The 16,676-nt window shown below is 45.0% G+C and overlaps 1 protein-coding gene across 2 annotated transcripts in view; it reads right to left on the bottom strand.

Annotated features, from left to right (window-relative positions):
- The window catches only part of ANKRD44 (ankyrin repeat domain 44), a 310,656-nt gene extending 295,360 nt beyond the window's left edge, over positions 1 to 15,296 (bottom strand). For both annotated transcript variants that reach the window (XM_040228877.1, XM_040228878.1), the window contains exon 1: positions 15,061 to 15,296. In XM_040228877.1, coding sequence (XP_040084811.1) covers positions 15,061 to 15,087 — 27 coding nt within the window. In that variant the 5' untranslated portion in view covers positions 15,088 to 15,296. The remainder of the gene's footprint in view (positions 1 to 15,060) is intronic.
- Between the last annotated feature and the right edge of the window lie 1,380 nt (positions 15,297 to 16,676).

Here is a 16,676-nt window from a genome sequence, read left to right as displayed (position 1 = left end):
CAGCACACTGATTCTGAGGGTTCTGTATCAGCAGTGAGGACCCAAAGATGAGCCACATAGCCATCAGCCTGACTCCGGTCTTCTGGGTACACAGCCCTGCTCATTTCTTCTGCAGCCAAAATAACAACCTCCACCTTGGTTATTCTGATCCTAGAACTCCAAGAAAAAAGGTCAATGTGACCAAAGAGCAGAGATCAATGTTAAAAATTATTTTAAAGAACAGAGTAGAGAAGGGATGGCCAACTTCAACCTACCTTCAACAGCATGCCCAATAGCACCTCAGAAACCAACACGGTCAACCTCCCTCTCATACCTACTTCCTTCCCTCTTTTTTAAAATATGTTTGTCTCTTCCTATTAATATTTTTATTTCTTTAATCTTCTCTTTTTTCTTTTTTTGGTGGGGCATCTCTGATGGCTCAAACGGTAAAGAATCCACCTTCAATGCAGGAGACCTAGGTTCAAACCCCTGGAAAAGGGACTGTATCAATTCTTATTTTCATTTTCCCTTCACTCTTTTTATTTTGCCCTACACTTTCACTGGGTATAAACTCAACTGAAATACACTTTAAAATTAAAATACACCCATGTATCCAATGATTAACTTACCACCTCTCTAAATAGCATTCTGTAGTTTTAAGAGAAAAAAAAGACTCCAAATTAAAGTGACTTTTTACAAAGGAGCTATCATCTCTTTTAATCACTTTTTTTTTTTCAGAGAAATTTAGGGTTTTCTATCCTATTCATTCAAGGCTTGAAGTTTTACACCAGTGTTTTTTAGAAATTCCATTATGATGATATTTTATGAAGACTGCTCTATCAACTATTTTGTTCTTACACACTTCCTCAGAAAAGACACCGTTATATACTTCTGTGAAGAGGAAGTGGCATTCTTATGAGTAATTTTCAGTTCTTTTTGACAACTTAAATCAAGAATGACTGCAAACACCTCAGAATTTTTTCAATGCACAATTATTCTATCTAAACATAAGATTCTTCAAATTAAGTGAATCGATGTGTTTAAAATGAAAGAAAAAAGAAGGACCAAAATGCTACAATTCAAACCTCTGGATAGAGATTTCACAATAATAAAACACGTCCTACTAACATTGTTTAAGCTAGAGAGAAAGCTGACCAGATAAATGGGCATAAACTTAAAACATAATCAAAATCATATTTTAATTGAAATTAAAGAGCTGAAACTGACCCTAGAGAGCTAGTCTCTTCAATCTGACAGAAGAGGAACCAACTAGAGATCAAAGACTACTGAGTGCCTACCGTGAGCCACTTGCTGGACAAAGGCTTTTCTCACTTGATTACCACAACTTTCCCATCAAGTATTTATTACACCTATTTTATCATCAAGGAAAGTGGTGTCATGGCAAGACTGATACAGCTAGTTAGGAGCAGAGATGTTCTTATAGCCCAGATTTCCAGGTATCGACTTAAGGGTCCTTTTAACTATGCCACTCCCGTGTAATATTTTTGGAAATTGCTCATTGTGATGTCACAATATTTTAAAACATTTTAAATACAGAAAGAGAGTACCCTAGAAACTTGACATAAGACTCTTTGCTAAAGAACAGAGCTCCTCAAAACAAGATTACTCCTTCTTGACTGCTAAGAAAAGGAGCATTAGCAGTTAAACATTACATGCACCTCATGGGCCCCAAGACATAATTGCACTGAGGCTCCTAGGCACCTAAAACCCCATTCACTTGGCTTCTAAATGACTTCATGACAGAATCATTTATTCAAGTTGTAGCTGGCCATTTCTCAAGTTTATAGTCTATTCTGATATCTGGACTCCATTAAGAAGGATAGGGAAAGATTTTCACACTTGCAGAAATAAATGAAGATATTTCAGCACGCCTACAGAAGCACTGAAATCCCTGGAGCAAGGAGCAACACCCATTTCCTGTTCAGGTAAGAAGACAGGCTGCTGGGAGGGTGGGGACAGCAGGGTCATTAAAATGGAGCCCTATAACTGCTTGCTGTCTTAAAAAAACTACCGGAATTAAATAGAAATGAGGTTAAAATGTTAATGTAACAAAATGATTTTTGGCAACTCTAGTATCTCAAATTGCCCTGGAAAAACCTTACCCTGAAAGAGTTCACAAAAACAAGCCTGGTCTTCCTGTGACTTTAAGGCAGATACTCAAATATCTGATTGGAGTCATGAGGGCCACTTTGACTAAGTCAGCAGGTGGGGTGAACCTCACAACTAACTCAGAAGCAAACTGCTTTAGTCAACAAAACTAGCAGAACTGTGTGCTTTCCTGACAATCAAAAGGATTCTAAAAATTCAACTGAAGACACTCCATCAAGTGAGAGTGAACGGCTCAGAAGGGGCACAAAAGGAGCAAGAAGAAGTAAAAGAAAGAGAAACCATTTCCAGAAAGAGTAAGTCACTAAAATATTTTAAGTGTCCTGGTCAAATATTAAGGGTTTGTGGGGGATTTCTTGTTTTCTATGATAAGGATCCTCTTTTTAAACATAACCACAATACCATATTCATACTTTAAGTCATCAAAGAGCCAGTCAGGATCCAAATGTCTCCAACCATCTCTTAGAAGTTTGTATCAGAATCCAATTAGTCTTCATTCTCATTTAATCAATATATTTCCCCTCCATCTTTCTTTTTTCTTGCCTTTTTTTTTTTAAGAAATGAGGTCTTTTTGTAGAATCCCCATAGGTGGCATTTTTTAACTTAAAAAATGTATTAAGGCTTCCCTGGTGGCTCAGTGGTAAAGAATCCACCTTCAAATGCTAGAGACACAGATTCGCTACCCAGTCCGGGAAGATCCCACATGCCACGGAGCAACTAAGCCCATACGCTGCAGCTACTAAGCCTGTGCTCTAGAGCCCAGGAACCGCAACTACCGAAGCCCAAGCACCCCAGATTCCGTGCTCCATAAGAAGAGAAGCCAACAGTGAGAAGCCTGTGTGCGGCAACTACAGAGTAACCCCTGCTCACCGCAACTAAAGAAAGGCCCACACAGCAACAAAAGCCCAGCACAACAACAAATAATTACTATTTTTTACGGTATTAGGTTAAAAACAGGCCATCTCTAGACCTACTACACTATTCCATCAATGTCCCACACCATGAAGACTATCCAGGCTCTTTCAGTGAGGTCCATGCTACTCCAGGATACATGTCTGTCCAAAAAAAAAAAATGTTGCCATGACAAGTAATATATGCAACATTCTATTCAAGTACTAGAGGGTGTCATGGAGACAGAAGACCCATAGGTAACACCTTACCTTATGCTATAGTACTTTTGGAACAAACTGGGGTACAAGTTAGTTTTAAGATTATGCCTAAGCAACAAATGGAAATAATGAGCTCTGTCCAAATGCAAACTCATGTAGGTCTTCAAGAGAGGACACATAGTACCTATCAGAAGAACTCAAGTGAGAAAGATTCGTTATTAATAATATACATACACCTCTCCTACCAAGTCTGCACATTAACTATTTCTTCCTTTAGAAGAATAATCTGCCTTACTAGAATAAATCCAGTGCTTCAGTAAATACACAGTCCTCAAATACATGGTATGTGACTCATCTGGGATGCCTTCCACCCCCAACTTGCTGCTTAATAATTTCTTTCTTCAAGGACCAGTTGGACTCACTCTAGCTCCTGGAAACCTTTACCCATCTCTGGACTCCTGGAGTCCCTAATTAGTACCCCCAAAATGTAGTCTAAACCTGCACTATAGCTGTTTTGAGAACAACAGTGCACATGTATTGAATAAAGATTTGTGGAAGGCCTTCCATGTACAAGGCATTTAAGGTCACCTCTAACAAGACCATGAGCTCCATGGGGAAAAGGATTTCTTGTGATGCTACACCTATTTCAGGAGTCCAGAAGCACAATGGCTAAGAATGTATGCTTGAAGTCTAGCTTGCCCAGATGTGTTAAATCCCAGACTCATAATTACTTAACCTCTCAGATCTCATTTTCATCATCTGTAAAACAGAATGATAACAGCCAGTCTTTCATAGAGATGTTATTAGGATCAAATCACATAAAGCATGAGTATTACCTTGTCTTCAGTTCAGTTCAGTTGCTCAGTTGGGTCTCTTTGCAACCCCATGAATTGCAGCATGCCAGGCCTCCCTGTCCATCACCAACTCCCAGAGTTTACCCAAACTCATGTTCATTGAGTGGGTGATGCCATCCAACCATCTCATCCTCTGTCGTCCCCTTCTCCTCCTGCCCTCAATCTTTCCCAGCATCAGGGTCTTTTCCAATGAGTCAGCTCTTCGCATCAGGTGGCCAAAGTATTGGAGTTTCAGCTTCAACATCAGTCCTTCCAATGAACACCCAGGACTGATCTCCTTTAGGATGGACTGGTTGGATCTCATTGCAGTCCAAGGGACTCTCAAGAGTCTTCTCCAACACCACAATTCAAAAGCAGCATTTCTTCTGTGTTCAGCCTTCTTTATAGTCCAACTCTCACATCCATACATGACTACTGGAAAAACCATAGACTCGACTAGACGGGCCTTTGTTAACAAAGTAATGTCTCTGTTTTTTAATATGCTGTCTAGGTTGGTCATAACTTTCCTTCCAAGGAGTAAGCATCTTTTAATTTCATGGCTACAACCATCATCTGCAGTGATTTTGGAGCCCAAAAAAAAGTCAGCCACTGTTTCCTCATTATCTTGTCTTCTCATTACCAATTCTCTCTAGTCTTATCTGTTTTTCTCCTTTATGGAAAGAAGAGGACTAGAGGACTCCAACAGAGTTACTGCCATGGAGATGGAGTTCAAACACTCTTTGATGGTTTGAATACATGGAAGATACACTTTGCCATGGGTGTGAGTGGCCCTTCCCAAAATATTTAGGATCCCTTTTCCTAGTGTCACCCTGATACTTTCCCTGTGAAGAAATGGAACTTGCTCAGAACTAAATACAATGTAAACCTATCTCCATCCAAATTTAAAAAGAGGGGAAACAAGAAAAAAGAAGACCAAAAATGATATTTTTATCTTCTGATGGGGCCAACTGATGTATGGATGTGAAAGCTGGACTATAAAGAAAGCTGAGTACTGAAAAACTGATGCTTTTGAACTGTGGTGTTGGAGAAGACTCTTGAGAGTCCCTTGGACTGCAAGGAGATCCAACCAGTCCATCCTAAAGGAAACCAGTCCTGAATATTCATTGGAAAGACTGATGCTGAAGCTGAAACTCCAATACTTTGGCCACCTGATGCAAAGAACCAACTCATTGGAAAAGACGTTGATGCTGGGAAAGATTGAAAGCAGGAGAAGAAGGGTACGACAGAAGATGAGATGGTTGGATGGCATCACTAATGCAATGGACATGAGTTTGAGTAGGCTCCGGAGTTGGTGATGGATAGGGAAGCCTGGCATGCTGCAGTCCATGGGGTCACAAAGATCAGACACGACTGAGCAACTGAACTGAACTGGGGCCAAAATTTTACTTTTGAATGGAAACCCAAGAAGCTCTGCTTACAGAAGCTTTTCCAAATTTTTGAGTACCTCATGAGTAAAAATCTTCTGAACATGAACATATATACACATATATACATATTTATTTCACTTAAATAGTTATTGAGCATTCACTGTGTGCATTACAGTGTTCTAAATGCTTGTAATTAATAAAGATTTTTGTTGTTGTTGTTCATCCTGTTGAGCATTTAGGAAGTTGGGCCTGAGGCAGATGTGCACTTGGCATGACCAACTGTTACTGAAACCCTGTGCCTGTGCCCAAAGCACAGTGAGGTCAAACAATACCAGAACGGAGCTTGTAACAGAGCAAGGATCACTGCAGGGCCATGCCGAGGAGCCAGGTGGCACATGCCTTTAAAACCCAAACTCCCCAAAAGCTTTTAGTAAAGCTCCTTTCTAGGAAAGATGAGGGAGGTGCCTGGTTAGTTGTTGCAAACTTCTTAGTATCAGATCCTTTGCTCTTGAAGTCAAGCCATGGTCAGGTAACAATGTTCCTGTAAATCTTCGCCAAACGTTATTCTCCATTCTGACAAGAAAGGACGAAGTCCCAAGGCTCAACTTTCACCCTTCGAGGTCCAGATCCTGGCTAAGAGAAGAAAGATCTCAGCTGGCAGCTCCCTCAGGGCCAGGTCCCCACGTCTTGCCCAGCCATTATCAATGATGAAGCCGGGCGCCCAGGACACAACTGGCCCTCAGGCTCCTCAGGCCACCCAAACTGGGGTAGGGGGGACGCAGGTCCCACAGACTGCAACCTATGCAGGCTGCTGCTGCTATTAGGTTGCAGAGACAGGGATGGGGGAGAGCTTCACTGCTGCCTCAAGGCCTGGGCCAAGGCTAGTGGGTGGCCTTGGTGAGGGCTCTGGAGCCTTGCAGGACAGAGCACCCAGCATGTGCCCTGGGCCCCCCAGCTCACCTGCTAACCAGAAGCCAGTGGGTGTGCTGGAAGGCTCCAGGGAGAAGGCTGGTATCAGCCTCTTACCTCACTCTCCACCTGACAACCACCACTCCCACCAACTGTTGGCTGAATGGCCCACTAACTGTGGCTTGTTGACTGTTAGCTCCTTGGGGGACCAGCCCCATTGTCCTGACCAATTGCTGAGCAGGACCACTAATGGTAGCTCATTGACAGTTGGCTGTTTGTAGGCAGGGCCCACTGTGGTGCCAACCAATGGTTGAGCAAGACCGCTAACAGTTCCAATGTGAAGTGGGCTGGGCTGGGCAGGTTACTGGCACACAGCAACACCCGAATGTTAAGGGCTGTGCTCAGCAGAGCTCTATTACACACTGAATAGTGAGGAGGCTGGTGTGCTGGAGCCAGGGAGAGAGGAGAAGAGATATGACTACACAGATGAGTGGCAGAGGTGAGTGGAGGGGACCCGGTGTGACACCCCAGACAGCAGGTTTTACTCTGGCTGAGATTGGAGGGCTTTGAACAGGGAAGGTACGTGATCTCAGATCCATCCCACTGACAGCTATGCTGAATAGAGTCCAGGGGCCAAGGCTGGATGGGGAAGACTGATCAGACTGCTACTGCAATAATCTGAGAGATAGTTTGGCCAAGGTGGCAAAAAGTGGAAAGGAAAGCTGAGAGGCTTTTATAGTACTAGTATACAACATATGTTAAAAATAAAAAATAATTAAGGATTTTTAAAAGAAATATTCTAATATTTCCTTTCTCAAACATCCCACTCACGCCTGGAGTGGAGGTGCCCCCTCTTCTCTTGGAGACCACTGTTAAACAATAATTGGTTGGTGGACTTGTCTCAGTTGACCTGAATTTCTGCCTGGCTTTTTGTTGTAACACTTGTCCTGTGTTCACTTCCCATCTTTCTCTTCATTCTGCCAGTCTTAGATACCAAAACAAGTTTCCTCCACAGACTGAGCGTACCTACCATACAGAGGACATTGATCGTATGTAGGAATTCCCTCCTTGCAAAAGTCTGTGGTCTTTGGGTCCATTGCACACAGTATCTGGGTGGGGCCAATGGTTGAGAAACAGACTTGTTAGACCCAGATGTTATGGTGGAGTTCAACAGAACAGGATTAAGAGAATCCAAGCTGTTTGCTAAAGCAGCCCCCTCTGCTGAAGACTACAGCGGCCCCAGCTCACCATAGTTCTCAACAGAAAAACCTGGGGTCTACAAGTTTGCTCCCCTTGCCCACAAGAGGCTCAAGGAGTCTCAAAGGCCACACTGAGAAAAGCCCTAAGGGTTCTGAACATGCCCTAAAAGATGGCATTTTATGGGAAAGGACCCCTGATTCTTAGGCAGAACTGTGGGTGCTGGAAGGAAAATCAGAAGTTCATGGAAGGCAGATACTTTTTGAAACCAGATTCCATGAGTTTAGAAGAGGTTGATACTGAAGTACCTGGGGTGCTGCTCTCTCAGAATGTTAAAATGCTGGAAGAATTTAGAAGACTCTACACCCACCTACTCCCATGCAACAAAGAAACTAACGCCAGGAGTTGTCCAAAGCTGCACAACTATGAGAAAAAAAACCATGAGTAGAATCCAGATCTTTGTATTCCTAGTCAAGAGTTATTTTAAAAATAAATGAAAGCAAAATTAAAGCAATTTAGCATAGAAATCTTTAGAAACAGGTTATAACTGCGATTAAATGTTGTGTGAGACATGGGTTCGATCCCTGATCCAGGAAGATCCCACATGCTGTGGAGCAACTAAGCCAGCGCACCACAGCTATCGGGCCTGTGCTCTAGCGTCCACGCTCTACAACAGAAGCAGCCACTACAGTGAGAAGCCCACATGCCGCAACTAGAGCAGCCCTCGCTTGCCACAACTGGAGAAGAGCCCACGTGGCAACAAAGACCAGAACAGCCAAATAAATAAATACAATTTAAAAATATATACATATACACCTTAGAAAGTTACACAGGAGGGTGAAGGAGGGGATTAGAGACAAACGAGAACCAAGAAATATAAGCAAACATTGACTTAGTAGAGCTTAAAATGGCCCAAAGGTGGACTACAGGATTATTTTCTTTGCTTGGCCCAATTAATAGAGTACTAGACAATTTTGTTTTCAAAAGGAGAGACAAGTGAAAGAACCGTTAAAAGTTATGATATCATCATAAAAAAACTAGAGTTGTGAGTCATTAATTTCAACCACTTGGGCTACCAGCTCTCTTAGAAGCATGAACACTGAAAAAAATACCTGCTCTCCTAACTTCTGATGGCAGAGCACAAGGCGAAGATGATGTTAGCCAAAGGGTAGTAATAATGAAGTGAAGTTGCTCAGTCGTGTCCAACTCTTTGCGACCCCATAGACTGTAATGTACCAGGCTCCTCTGTCCATGGGATTTTCCAGGCAACAGTACTGGAGTGGATTGCCATTTCCTTCTCCAGGGGATCTTCCCAAGCCAGGGCTCGAACCCAGGTCTCCCACATTGTAGACAGACGCTTTACCATCTGAGCCACCAGGGAAGGCCTAAGGGTAGTAAAGGAATAGTCAATAAAATTGATCATCCATAAAATGGATAATCTTAGATAATCTTGGATTATCTATAAAATTAAACTGGGGGACAGGGCAGGAATCAGTTCCCAAATTATTGACTTTGGAACTGGATGTTAACTATTTGATTTGGTTACCTGGGGAGCTCAATCAGAGTTCATCTGCATACACCCTCCTTGGCCAGTATACCACCAGCACCACCACCACCCATGGAGGGGTACGTCACACAGCAAGGGGGTGGAGCCTGGGCACTGGAGAGGCAGCCAGTCCACTCTCTTCATTTTATAAAGAGGAACCTCAGGCCCACAGGGAGAACGCAATGGCACCCCACTCCAGCACTCTTGCCTGGAAAATCCCATGGATGGAGGAACCTGGTAGGCTGCAGTTCATGGGGTTGAAGAGTCGGACATGACTGAGCGACTTCACTTTCACTTTTCACTTTCAAGCATTGGAGAAGGAAATGGCAACTCACTCCAGTGTTCTTGCCTGGAGAATCCCAGGGACGGGGGAGCCTGGTGGGCTGCCGTCTATGGGGTCACACAGACTCGGACACGACTGAAGCGACTTAGCAGCAGCAGCAGGCTCACAGAGGTTAACCTGACTGGCCAAGGGTTGGCTAAGGCACAATATATGTCACCTCTCCCTTATCCTATGTCCATAGCAAACAATGATTATCAATCATCACACTTTCCCCATCTCCAGCTGCAAGAGCCACAGTGCTTCTGACATATTCCTTCTGCAATCTCCCCTCCCGCACCCCACACCCATCCCGTTCCCAAACCCAGTTTCCAACTCTGGCCTTACATAGGGTCATAAAATAGTCTTTATTATACCTACTTCAGTATAAATCTGACTGGAAAGAGAGTGACTAGTCTCACTATTACTGTTAAGTCTGAAGTGAGCAAACATAGTCTAAGTGGTGTGACCATGTGTCCAGGTTTACTGGGGACAGCCACACCTGTTTCCTCAACCTAATATTTAATAGTACCCTGTATCATTCTCAAAGGTGTCCCAGTTTGAATCAAAATAATATGGCCATCCAGGTTCTATGTAACTTCTAATCAACCATAAACACATATCTGTTTTTTAAGTACATAGTGTTTCACGGGGGGAAAAAACTGACCCAGTCACCAGCAGTTTTACAGGGCATTTTCAAATGATACTAAACACAAATAATCCTTGAAAGGGCCCTGTTACTACTCCCACCAACTTCTATTATATATTGAGCTTCAATATGGAATTTTCCTTGGGAAAAAGCAAAAAGGAGAACCATAGTTTATGCAAGTTTGGAAACCACAGATCATCAGATCTCTGTAGCCCCTGTTTTTAAATTATTTCATGTTCTACTTTCACCTATAAAAATTCACATTATATTGATAACAAAAGAAGCCATTCCTTTAAAAAGAAGGAATCTTTTTAAAAAATGTTTCAGGCCTGTTGCTGGCATAAACAAGTGTGCCTTTGAGTTTATATTTACTCTCTGTTTAGAGAAAAAGAGGAAGTAAAAGTTGAAACCTTAAAAAAAGTTTCAGTCAATCCAGGGCCAGACCTTGTGTACTGCTGTTGTATCTGTACTAAAGCAGCCAGTTGTGCATTGGCAGGCATAAATTTCAATTTATTTGGAAAAGCCATTGGTCTAAACATCATAGGTATAACCTTTATGCTCAAGAGAAAGATATCATCAGGTAGAAAATTTTAAATTCTCACCTGGCTACCTAGACAGAAGACTAGAGGGAAGTATATCATAGCTCTGGGTATACAGATATAGAGACTTCAGATGGTTTAAACAGGCTTTCTTTTTGGTTATCTAGCTTTCTGATTTTTCTACAATGATCATAGTTCATTTGCTAATGACCAAGAAAAAAAAAATCACCAACTCACCAATCAACACATCATTCTCTAGGGTAGGGAGGTGAAAGGCAAACAGGATAAGTCAGGCACTAGTCTGGCAGGAGTAGAGACCTCAGAACAGCTCCTGACTCTGCCATACCTACTGTGGGAGTCTGGCTCACCTGATGGCTTCCCGGTAAATAAGAGCAGGCATCTGTAAGGGCTTCAGCTACACTGCCCTTTCAACTATTATAAGTACAGCCATGTGGTTAGAGCCCCACCTGTGCAATCAGACTGCTGTGCAGGACACTGCACTCCATCACATACTGGGTGAGTGACCTCAAACAAGTCAATTAGCCTCTTTATTCATCTGTAAAGCAGGAATCACACCACCACCTACCTCCTTGTATGGCTGTGAAGATTAAGACAGATGATTCACGGCAAGGGCCCAGCATATAATAAGATCACAATAATGTAAGCCATTATTAGGTCTCTGTCATGAAACACCAGTCCTCAAGTGCACTCCCCAAACCACGTGACTGAATCTCAAAACAACCAGAGTAGGGTCCAAAGAATGAAGCTTTTATTTTCCCTTCTCTGCTAAAGGCAGGACTGGACACAGAGTTTGCTATAAGCCCAGCGCTGCTGGGAGGACAAGGGCAGCCCAGTAAAACATGTAATGTGCCCCACACTATGGTCTAGAAACACTGCATTCAAAGTTGCAGGATTTCCAGTTTCTTGCCACTGCCACAGCTGCCAGCCATTGCCTTTGGCAAGGAGGTGAGTGACTAAAATATGAGCCAGGACTTGGCAAGAGGACACCAAACCAGAAGGCCTCCAGGCAGGAAGCTCCAAAAAGGGCCACCTACAGCAAGAATCCTAGAGAAGGAGATGGCGTTCTGCTGTCATTAGCAAATTCAGGAAAGAATGGTGAACATTTCAAAGGTCCGGCAGAACTTACCATTCTGCTTCAGAACTTTGAAAAACTTTGGGGAGGGGGTACCAGGCCAGGTTGAAGATATGACATTCTTAAAATCACTGCCAAAGAACACCCCCCTCATCCCATAAAGTTCAATATTGCAAGGAATTTCACATCTACCTTTAATTAAGATGTATTACATTTTAGATGTAAAGAAATTCTTCCCAAACTTAAAATTATCTCACTTTATAAAGATATAAATAAACATCCCAATATCCATCGATGAGGAAATAATTACCTTGTTATGTTAATTACATAGGTGAGTGTGTTCTATGCTGTATAGGGTGATCAGTTTGTCCTGATTTGCCTAGAATCTCCTGGTTTTAGTACCAAAAGTCCCATATCCTTGAAAACCCCTCAGTCTTGGCAAACCAGGAAGATCAGTCCCCCTAACGCTGTAAGAAAAATGATGTGTATTGTGTGAAGGGGCAAACAGAAGAGACACAGTTACAAATGCAGAAGAGCTCAATGCCAAGTCTATTTGCAGCAATAGCTCCTAGTTCCTTTTCATAGTGAAAAAAGAAAAAAAAAACTAAACCCCACACTTGCCTCTCCCTTCCTCCTTTCTTTAGCTCTCCCAAAACAGAGCTAGGAAAAGGCATTTTCCTCCTCTTGCATGACAGAGATGTCAGCGAGGGACTGACTACCGAGGAGGTGACCACCATCACCAGCAAGCTCCTGCACCCAGTTTCAGCAGGACAGGAAATGTCAATTCTTTCACATACACATGAAACTTATCTATTATAAACCAGTTATGTCAATTAAACAAATTATCAAACTCAAAAACAAGAATCTAAATAATAAAACAAAAAACCCAAGACAACTAGTGATTCAGGTTATTAACACAAGAATGTGTCTTCATACTAAAAGTCCAAGAACTTTAACAAGATCCACCTTGCAAACAGGGCTTTAAACAAATGAGAGGGAATTAACACGTGATTGTTTTAATACACAGCGGAGTGGAGAGCGAGGCATTTCTACAAACTCTTAAGGTCCAGATCTGAAGCAGGTGGTTCTCTACCATAACGGTGAAGCAAAGCTCCTGTAGTAGGAGTTTAAGCAAAGGATTTTAAGCCTCTGATGAGGTTAAGAACCAGCTTCTAAGAATTTAGAGTTTCAAACTGAAAGGTAAGACTATATAAGGCAAGAAAGACCACACAGTTCCTGGACCTAAGGCCTCCCAGATACCATAATTGTTCACCACTCTACCCCACCCAGTCCACCTCCTCTCCCTCAGGCTTTGCCCCATAGGCTGTCAACTTCTAGGTGTCCATGAATCTTAGAACTCCTTAGTTTCCTGTTATGCATCAGGAGATGGAATCAAATAAACGTTATACAACCTTTCTTGCCTTCCACAGTGAGACTAGTTTGTTGGGGGAAGGGGTGGGGATGTATTCAAAAACACTTTAAAAGAGAAACTCTTTGAAAGTTCTACTCGGACAAGTCCTGGAGAATAACTTTCTAAATCAAAAAATACTTTTCACCAGTGTTGATCCTGATTTAGCAGAGGATGCCTTCTTGTCAGCCTTTCAACACAGCCGATGACAAGACAGCAGGAGATATCAACCATCCCTAGAAGAAAGGACAGGAATCTGGAAGGCAGGAGACAGGAGTGCATCTCTGTCCTACAAGTCAAGAGCTGTGTCCTTGAGGAAGACTTGCTTCTCTCGTCTAGACCTCAGTTTCTTCGTTAAAAAATTAAGGATTTGGGTGAAGATCACCTTTGGCATCCCTTCCAGCTCTAAAGTTCTATGTAAAATTATTTTGTGTATGTGAAAATGACAACACCTATTAGAAGCATTTTGTGTACTTTGAAGATGAATATTTAGAAATTAACAGAGAATTATAGTAACTTGCAATGACAAAAGATAACATGACCAAGGCAGACTAAAATCAAAAGATTTAAAACAAGTGTCTAACAGTTGTCAAAGTATGTGACTAAAAGGTGGGGGGTTGGGGGGAGGGCTAAACCAATATCAACTTACAAGCACTCTTAAATGCTCTGGAACCAATGGAAACAAATAGATTCATCACTACCAGCTGCTCCTCCTGCTAAATTTAAGGCTAACGTTCATTTTAGTTCAGTGATCCCTCCCCCATATAAAAAGAAAAATTTTAAAGCCTGTAAATACAGAAAGCAAAGCAAAACTTTGACTCTAAAGGCAGGAGAACAAATTACTGTGGTGATTGATTGCACTTAAGTCTCAGGAAGTTCTGGCTGGATACTGAGGACAGGGAGGCACCAGATGCAACCCACTTGAGAAGTATGAGATGTTTAAACACCAAGGACTGGCATGTTTGACCGCCTGTGTCAAAGTCAAGTCTGCCTCTCCGCCTACCAGGACCTCAAAACAATGTTCATTTCACTATCCATGAATAAATGGCAAAAGAAATAAAAGGAAGCTGTTTCCTTTTTTGGTAGGAGGAGTTACGGAGTTTTGTCACACAACTTGGCTGGGCGCTTGTGCCAATGCTCTCAGAGCAGCAGCGTCCGCAAAGGCAGGGGTGTCTCGTGCCTCAGACCTCCAGCGAGGACTGTCAACCGAGCCAGCAAACAGCCCCACCTCTCCAAGCAAAGGGCTCTAGAGCTACCCCGTGCTATGGCTTAGCCGGAAAGCGACAAAGCTCATCAACACAGGCAGAGAGTAGCCCACCGTCTGTGAGTGGAACCCCGGCCCGAACTTCACCTCCTCTGGGGACAGCCGTGCCAGAGATCTCCATCGTGCACGACGCACACACAGCCTCTGGGCTACCAAAGAGGAAGTCAGGGTGTCATGTCAAAAGGATAAAGACAGCCCGACCACACGAGAGCCGCAGTCTGGGCCGGTCTCCAGCTTGGCTGGGAAAAGGGTCCCAGGCTGCGATCCTTCTCCCTCTCCATCCACCTTCCTCCTCCCGGCGGCGCGCACCAGCCTCTCTCCGGCCCGCCCGGGCTGGCGGAGCCCAAGCTGCGCAGCGCCGGAGGAGCACCTCGAGCCTCCCCTCCCCCTGCCCAGCCCGGGCCCGTGGACAACGCACCCCCGCACGCCAGCTAGAGCCCCGCCGCCCCTTCCCCAGCCCCCGGGGCGCCCCAGCCGCCGAGCCGAGCGCGCAGTTCCGACGGCCCAGGGCGGGGACCGAGCCGGGGAGGAGGGCTGCTGCCGCCGGCTTTCGGAGCAGCCGGCGGCGGCACACACTCCTCCCCTTCGCCGCGAGTAAACAGCTCGCGGGCGCGCTCCGTGCCGCGCCCCCATCCCCCTGCCGGGGCTCCGCGCCGCCCTGCGCCCGCGCGTCCCGCCCGCCGGCGCCGCCGCCCCCTACCTGGTCGGTGAGTTTGAGCACTGCCATTCTTCCGCTCCTTCGCGCGCACACACATACAGGTCCCCGGTCCGCAGATGTCACGCCAGGAGCCGGGGAAGCGGAAGGGATTGCCAAGGGAAGGGAAAAAAATCTGGCTCCCGAATTTGACAGCCCTCCCCCTGCTCCTCCTCCTCCTCCTCCGCCTTCTCCTCCTCCTCCCTCCGAGAGGCTGACACTGGCTAGTAGGGTTTGCAGCCGAGCCCGCCCGCCTTTATACAGGAAGTACCGGCTGCTGCCAGCCGGGCCGCCACTGACATCACCGCGCGCTGCCTCGCTCGCCGCCGCGCCGCCTGGGCCGACGCTGCCTCCTGCCGCCCGCGGCCGCGCCTCGCAGCCCGCGGCTCGGGGTGCTCTCCGGCTCCCGCACCGGGCGCGCCACGGTGAGGTCAGATTGCCGCCTGCTTTCGGCACCTGAACACTGCGCGCGGGCTAGCGGGACCGGGCCCCCGGGCCGCCCACGCTGCCCCCACGCAGAGCGTGCACGTTTAGAGGCCCCCGGGCTGGGGAGGGGTGGGGGGTTGCTGATCGTGAGCCCTCCCCTCGCCGTCTCACACCCCCCCCCCCCACACACACACAACCTCGTGAGCACTCCCTGTGGATACACCCGAGGGGCAATAAAGGCTGTATTCACTTGTAGCCAATTTCAAATCAGGAGATTGGACCACACGCCTTCCTCTAAACCTCTCCCTAGTCCGGAATCCGCCCAGCTCTTCAAATCATCCCACCTGGTCAGGGACCACAAGGCTGGTGCTCTCTTTGTTTAATACAAGGAGACCCTGACTCATTCTTTAGCTAGTTTTTGTGAAACGCTTGGAGGGTAGGGACGTGGGGCTCTGGCCCTTTCACCTTGTTCTCCAGCTACCTCCCTGCTAGACACGCAGAACCCCATCGTTAAATTCAAACATTGGGTTTTGATTTGGGGACGAAGAAGATGGAACAACGAAGAAAAGGTCTTGTACTGCTGCTTTAATTGGGTTTTTGAGGGTTTCCACCAGTTGACTCACTCATTTCTACAAAATCCAGTTACCCTACTCTTCAACAGATAGAAGACCCAGCTGTCAAAGAGCATGGGACACACACACAACAGTAGTATATGTAATCATAGTAAAGTGTTAACCAGACCACCTGACCTGCCTCTTGAGAAATCTGTATGCAGGTCAGGAAGCAACAGTTAGAACTGGACATGGAACAACAGACTGGTTCCAAATAGGAAAAGGAGTACATCAAGGCTGTATATTGTCACCCTGCTTATTTAATTTATATGCAGAGTACATCATGAGAAACGCTGGACTGGAAGAAACACAAGCTGGAATCAAGATTGCCAGGAGAAATATCAATAACCTCAGATATGCAGATGACACCACCCTTATGGCAGAAAGTGAAGAGGAACTAAAAAGCCTCTTGATGACAGTGAAAGAAGAGAGCGTAAAAGTTGGCTTAAAGCTCAACATTCAGAAAATGAAGATCATGGCATCCGGTCCCATCACTTCATGGGAAATAGATGGGGAAACAGTAGAAACAGTGTCAGACTTTATTTTGGGGGGCTCCAAAATCACTGCAGATGGTGATTGCAGCCA

Source organism: Oryx dammah, unplaced genomic scaffold (genome assembly GCF_014754425.2).
Source record: "Oryx dammah isolate SB20612 unplaced genomic scaffold, SCBI_Odam_1.1 HiC_scaffold_27, whole genome shotgun sequence".
In the NCBI taxonomy this organism is placed as follows: Eukaryota; Metazoa; Chordata; class Mammalia; order Artiodactyla; family Bovidae; genus Oryx; species Oryx dammah.
The sequence above is the reverse complement of the archived record's forward strand: the minus strand, read 5'-3'. Positions and strand labels throughout refer to the sequence as shown.